We start from the raw sequence: 6,605 nt of genomic DNA, 5'->3' as shown, positions 1-6,605 counted from the left end.
TTACTATTTTATAGTATATTTTAAAGTTAAAATTGTAACTTTAATATAAATTAAAGATTCATAAATATTATTATCTTTTAATTTTTTAATATATTTTCTCATAATTGTCCTATCTATTAACATAGAGAAGTCTAGCTCATAATTGAAAGATAGTTGTGGTCAATTATGCACACTGTCTTAGGATATCTTATTAAAGTATAATATGTATATGATTGTTTTTTACCAGCTACTTTTCTAATCAGTTTAATAAGTTTATAATTGTCAAAGCAAAGAAAAATTTATATTTAGTCGGTATATATATATATATATATATATATTATTTATTTGTATTATTTTTTCAAAGATTAATGATAATGTAACATGTCTGATAGATGATCAGTGATAGTATTTTATTAATATATTGTTAATGTATTTATTTTTATGAGTTTGTATATTCTCATTTAATTATTATTGATTTTTCAAAAAAAAGTACGAATGGTCTTAATGTATTAACATTATGTATAAATATTTATAATAATAATGTATAAAAATATTATACTCTAAAAAATATAGCAGTATTAATTGTTCACAAAATGGTTGATTGATTTTGTCCAACGGCTCACCACAATAAAAAAATAAAAGTCGAATAACACTGACCAAAGAGTTTGCACGACTTTGTGCTTAGTAAATCCTTTAATGTCGGATTTAGAATGAATATAAGGGTACCACTAATTTGAAATGTGAGTGCATTTTGAAACATTGCTGGTTCCACTGGAGAAAAGATATTTACTTTGTTCAGTTACTGTTGCTTACATGAGTTTATATTTGTACAACATTCCAGAGATAATAATACTTTTCCCATGAGATAACAGAGTTATTTTAACAAATAATATAAAAGCAATTTAAATTATGTAATGTTGTGCTAAAGTAATTCAAAAGTGCACGGTAACCGCTTAAATAAATAACAAGACTAAGTTGGTTAGATGATCCAGTATCAACAATTGCAATTTGTATTTTCTGGGATACAAAATTTGTATTTGAATGTACAAGACATGTTGAAATCCCTGTAAAATTTTAATAATAACAATGTAAGAGTGCCAGGTTTTGTTAGATGTTGTCTATATCCACTTCTTGCATCCTCTTAATCGGAAGAGTTCAGTATGGATACGTGGCATTATAATAGAGTTGATGATTTATAATTTATTTAAGATATGTGAGCTACTATGCATGAAATTTGAGTTTAAATTCAGGCTCTTCCGGACACTATTTAAAAGAATATTAAGATTCTACTTAACAAAACAAATGGAAGAGTCATTTAAAGTAATGTTGTAAGTACCGGGCTGGGTGGTCTCACCGGTCATCACTAAACTTGAAAATGATTCTGATTTTTAATCTTAATTGAATGAGAGGTTGAATTGCTTTGTACCACAAAAATTCTGGTTCAGACGTTCTAACCAGATTAAGCTGAATAATCCAGAAAGTGAACTTGACAGTTTATTTAAATTTTAAAAAATACAGTATTACTCTTATGTTTTGTTTTACTTCGATTCAAACGAATACAAAGAAATATTACTTCAATATAATTATACATAATTATCAATTTATTATGAAATCATCTAGTTTGATTGGACAGTTGGAACTATTTAAATATGTTAAGCTAGGAGAAATCTACTCTTGTAGTTTGATTTCCTACCAAGGTGTTGAAATTTCAACCTAGAAGAGTTAAGCTCCATTGGTTATAATGAGAAAATAGGAACACATACATATATAAGAAAGAGATTGAAAAGAGAGAAATAGATTAGAAATAAAATAGATTTTTGAATTGTTTGATTTTAGATAAAATATCTCGAATAGAAATATGTTATTCCAATTGTTTTTGCAAATCTTGTCCGACGCCATTGAAAATATTAATCAAAAAATTTAAATATTTATTATTATTTTTTGTTTTTGATTATTATCATTGCTACTAAATATAATTTGAGACATAATTTAAGACAACTGATCTCATTTCATTTTCTTTCCATATAAGAAGAGAAACAAAATAGATGAATTTCTCTCCACTTTTTCTTCTCTCTTCTCATACTCTCCTTTAAACTACAGGAGAGAGAAAGAACATTTCTCTCTTATTTCTATCATTCGAAATGGAGCATTAGGAAGGCAAAGTAATAGATATTATGCTATAGCTTGTTACATTAGAAGTATTTATAATGTGATAAATATAAAGTAATATAAATGGTTTTAGAAGCCCAAGTTATGAGTAACAAGTCACTTTCACTAGCTTATCAAATCAATGCATATATATTAAATGCCATTTTTAAAACCCTCTCTAGACAATAGGAATAGTTTTTCAGCCACCTATCCTAAAAATGCCCTTAAAATATTTATTCAATGTAACATTGATTAATCCAATAATCACCAAGTACAGATTGGAATAGTAAATGAATATTCTTATCCAAAAGATAAAGAGAAATGACCATCACTAAGTCACCACAAAATATTATTATAAAAAAGAAAACATACAAACATTTAGATAAAATCTGTCTGTAGAGCATATAGCAGACAGGTTATGCAAAAAAGCTATGGGTTTCTACATCATTCCATGGATAATTAAGAGAATGTTATCATCAAATCCATTCAGAATTGAGAATAAACTTTAACCCTAAAACCTAAATGCTGCTTTGTCTTTACATGTAACTTTTGTCATCCTCAGCCTTTTTTCTTTACAATATTTGCAACAAAACAAATGTCTATACGCAAAACAACATGATAAGGGAACTTATGTCATTTAAAAAGGAAAAAACAAATACTATGTTTTTTTGTATAACCAAAAATATTTCTCATACTTGACTAAAGAACTAATTTTTTTTCGTGGTAGATGACTGTCTACCCATAAGTCACAAGAATCTAGTGTGAGGCCTTACACTTAGAAAATTGACACTTGGAAACTCTGTTGTATCAACTAGGAGGTGGTGGATAGCCACTGGTATCTGACCAAGTTGATGGTGGAAACTCCGATCCGCTGCCGCTGCTTCCGCCACCTTGAGGGTGGTTCCCCGGTGGCCGGAAATAGTCCATTTGTTGACTAGAAAACAGGGGAAATGAAGCAGAGGAAAATTGAGTAGATGGTGAAAATGATGCATTTGTTGATATAGAAGAGGATAAAGAGGCTGATGACGATAACAATGAAGATGATTGATGTGAAGCGAATTGTGAACTATAGTACCACTGCTGCCACAAACTATAAGGTTGTTGTTGTTGTTGTAATTGTTGTTGTTGATTAAAATCACTAGAACTTTGGAGAAGCTGAGAATATTGCCAATAGTCTCTGATCAAATCAGAGGATCCCTGAAGTAATGGCTGCTGCTGTTGCATGAAACTTGGCTGCAATTGTGGCAGTGTCGCGATTGCGGTCGGGGGCTGCAGGAAATGAGTGGCAGAGGAGTCAGAGGTGGCGGCGACGAGCTGTGTGGTTGCTGGAAAAGTGCGAACTGGTGGTGGAACTGCCAATGCTCTAATATCTTGAGGGAAGTTTAGCTTTGCTCTGTTTCCTCTGAACCTTAATGCAGCTTCATCATAAGCTCTTGCTGCTGCTTCTGCTGTATCAAATGTGCCAAGCCAAACTCTTGCTGCTTTGTGTGGATCACGAATTTCTGCTGCCCATTTTCCCCATGGCCTCTGCCTCACTCCCCTGTACCTTCTCCTCTCTCTGGCTTCTTCATTTGATGCTGTTTCGGTTGATGGTGTCGCCGGTGTAGTGACAGTCACCGTGATTCCAGTGGTGGCAGCTTCTTTTGTCACTGGTTAAAATTGAAAATAAATACTTAGCTCAAATGTCTCCAATACCATTTCAGAAAAGAGTATTCTAAAAAATTCCAGAAATGAAAAAAATGTGACTCTATATTGAATAGCTTATTGGGTTATTCTTAATTGTAGTTTTGTACATCATCCTATAGAAATTATGGTTTCTCAGTTTATTAAATCTTCAGTTGTGTTAACACGGCAAATGTTTCATCCATGCAATAAGATAATAATGATTTCCCCTATACAAGTTGAAATAGCTGTATTAAAGTATATTATAAGGTGGTCCTAATAGGGAAAGATATTTTGATGAATAGAGGTGGCCAATCCAGATACTTTTGGTACACCAAAGCTTAATACAGATTAATGCTTCAATGTTTATCTAACAAGTTGGTACGTTAAAAGATCAGATATAATATTTATGTACTGTCAATACAAAGATTCATTCTCAGTCATTATATTATCTATAATTTATTTATATTATTTTGTTCGAAGAGTAATAAATGATTAGATATGAATGAGGGAGGATATAGTAATAGTATAAAAACTCTCACGGTAGTTATACATTTTTTTCCAAAAATAATTTAAAAAAATGAAACACCCCATGTGTTGCTTTTGCTAAAACTTGAGGATGCAATGATATATTGGTATGTGATGATTATATGCAAAAAATATTTTATTCTGGATGAAGTATTTGAAGCAAAGTAAAGCAATTGCACCTGATGATGATTCTCCTTGTGTAGGTATCCTGAAGTCACCAATGGGTCTAAAGTGTTTAGGATCAGCTTGTTGCATCAACTGATAAGAACTACCACTACTCTCTTCTTCACGCCCTCTTTTGTGCCCAACCCATGACCCAGAAACCAAACCAGAACCAGAATAGAAAGAAGACAAAGTACTAGGTGAAGAAGATACAACATGTCCAAAACCTGACATCATAGGAAAACCACTACTTCTCTGAACCTGAACCCACTCAGTGCCTCTAGGGCTTGATCTTGAGGCCACATGAGTCAGACCTGAAACCATTTCTGTGGACTCTCTTGCCATGCTGAAACCTGAAGCCATAGAAGAACCTTGCATTGAAACCTCACCTTGCTCCATCACTTGGTTCAATTCTAGTGACTCAGGTGTCCTAGAACTTCCACCACCATGTTTTTCATCACTACCACCGCTGCCTTCGCCGCCGGTGAACCTGATGAACTCACCTGATCCCCTTTGGTGCGCCACCGTTTGAAAGCACATGTAAACTTAAGTGTTAATTTTTTTCTTCTTCTAAAAATTCTATGACAAGAACCAAGACCCACCAAGAAATTTTCTTCTTTGAATCCTTTTTCAGAGACCCTTTGAGATGCTATTGAGAATGAAACCAAGATGATATATAATAAGGTATGAAAGAGAAATTAAACACGAGGAGCTAGCCATCATTAAAATAGTAGCTTAGTTCATGTACCTTATAACTATAGCTTTTTCATGCACATACACCAAAACCATCCATCACCTTTATGAAATTTTTAATTTTGGTATGGTGCACGAATTCTCTTTGATTTTGTAAAACATAAAGAAAATAAATTGGAACTATAACAAATACATGAACCAAAAAATTAAAGTGAATAAATATACTGTTGCCGCCTCTGAGATTACTGTATGTTATGGGAACAAGATTTGACTGAAAGGAAAAGGAAGATGCAAAATGGAACCAACAACTTAACACCTTGTTGCAGTGTTTTTTTTTGTTTTTGCACCAATTCTTAAGCTTTGTCGGTTTTCCTTTGTAGAGAGACACAAAGTGATCATCTTTGATTTGAGTTCTATAATAATAATTTAACCACAGTTAAAAGATATTGTTTTTTTATGTGTTATCGACAACCTTGGCATTTTCTGTGGGTTAATAATTATTTTGGGCACCATGCATTGTAATTAGCTCTTAATTAAAGGTGTAAATGTTTGGTTTGATTTTTTATGCAATTCAGTGATCGAACCAAACACAAATATATGGTTTAATTTATTCTAATTATCCGTAAATTTTATTGCAAGAATTGAACCAAATCGTTTATGAATTATTCAGTTTGGTCCACGATTTTTATGATTTTCTTTTATTGTTTCATCAATTGAAAATTCAAATATATTATAAAAAATATTGTTTATACATAAAATAGAAAACGTCACTATTATTATTAATAAAAAACTGAAACTCATAATTGTTTTTTAATAATATAAAATTTAGGAAGAAAAACAAATCACCTCTCATATGTAATAGTACAATTCAAAATTAGTAAAATGTATAACGTACATAATAATTTAGTCACATATATTGCTAACACATATAACAATTTTGATAACATACATAACAATTCAGTAACATATGTAACATTATAATTCACAATTAATAATACATTATAATAATTGATGGTATATGTTAATTTCAATTCCAGTACATGAAAGTTAGAAGAAATGTTGTAAATCATCTTATGGGAAAGTACAAATTTAGTTTTTACACATTTTTTTGAAAATGAAACTAGAAAATTAAAGTTGGTATTTATGTGCAAAATAGTCAATTAATTTTAATAATTGGTTATATGTTGCAAATAAAATATTTTTTATTTATAACATTATTATATTTATTATAAAATATATGACTTAATTAATATGTAATTTAATTAGTAAAATACTAATTGAACAATTGAATCATTATACTAATACTTTGGGGATTGAGTTACAAATTACGCATGTGATTGTTATTGATTACTTAAAACACTTTCTAGCTAAGATTTTTAAACCTGAACCATTTTTGCACTATAATAAATATTCGCCTAAATATAACAAACAGC

The 6,605-nt window shown here is 30.7% G+C and overlaps 1 protein-coding gene across 2 annotated transcripts; it reads right to left on the bottom strand.

Moving 5' to 3' along the window:
• LOC109353312 (ethylene-responsive transcription factor ABR1-like) lies at positions 2,456 to 5,578 on the bottom strand. Of its 2 annotated transcripts, XM_019595537.1 has the most exons (3): positions 4,842 to 5,578; positions 4,497 to 4,790; positions 2,456 to 3,776 (listed from the first exon to the last, which is right to left on the bottom strand). In XM_019595537.1, exons 1-3 carry the CDS (start codon positions 5,017 to 5,019, stop codon positions 2,935 to 2,937), a joined length of 1,314 nt encoding a protein of 437 aa, XP_019451082.1. In that variant the 5' UTR covers positions 5,020 to 5,578; the 3' UTR covers positions 2,456 to 2,934. The 2 variants fall into 2 exon arrangements, with proteins under 2 accessions (XP_019451082.1, XP_019451081.1); XM_019595536.1 differs by having other exon boundaries at positions 4,497 to 5,578.

The sequence above is a fragment of the Lupinus angustifolius genome, chromosome LG08, assembly GCF_001865875.1.
Source record: "Lupinus angustifolius cultivar Tanjil chromosome LG08, LupAngTanjil_v1.0, whole genome shotgun sequence".
Lineage (NCBI taxonomy): Eukaryota > Viridiplantae > Streptophyta > Magnoliopsida > Fabales > Fabaceae > Lupinus > Lupinus angustifolius.
The sequence above is the reverse complement of the archived record's forward strand: the minus strand, read 5'-3'. Positions and strand labels throughout refer to the sequence as shown.

Excerpts from the sequence above, each read along its gene's own strand:
- LOC109353312 (XM_019595536.1), bottom strand. The coding sequence starts at position 5,019 with ATGTGCTTTCAAACGGTGGCGCACCAAAGGGGATCAGGTGAGTTCATC. Across the intron at positions 3,777-4,496 it reads ACAAGGAGAATCATCATCAG|TGACAAAAGAAGCTGCCACC; the intron begins GTGCAATTGCTT and ends AATTTTAACCAG.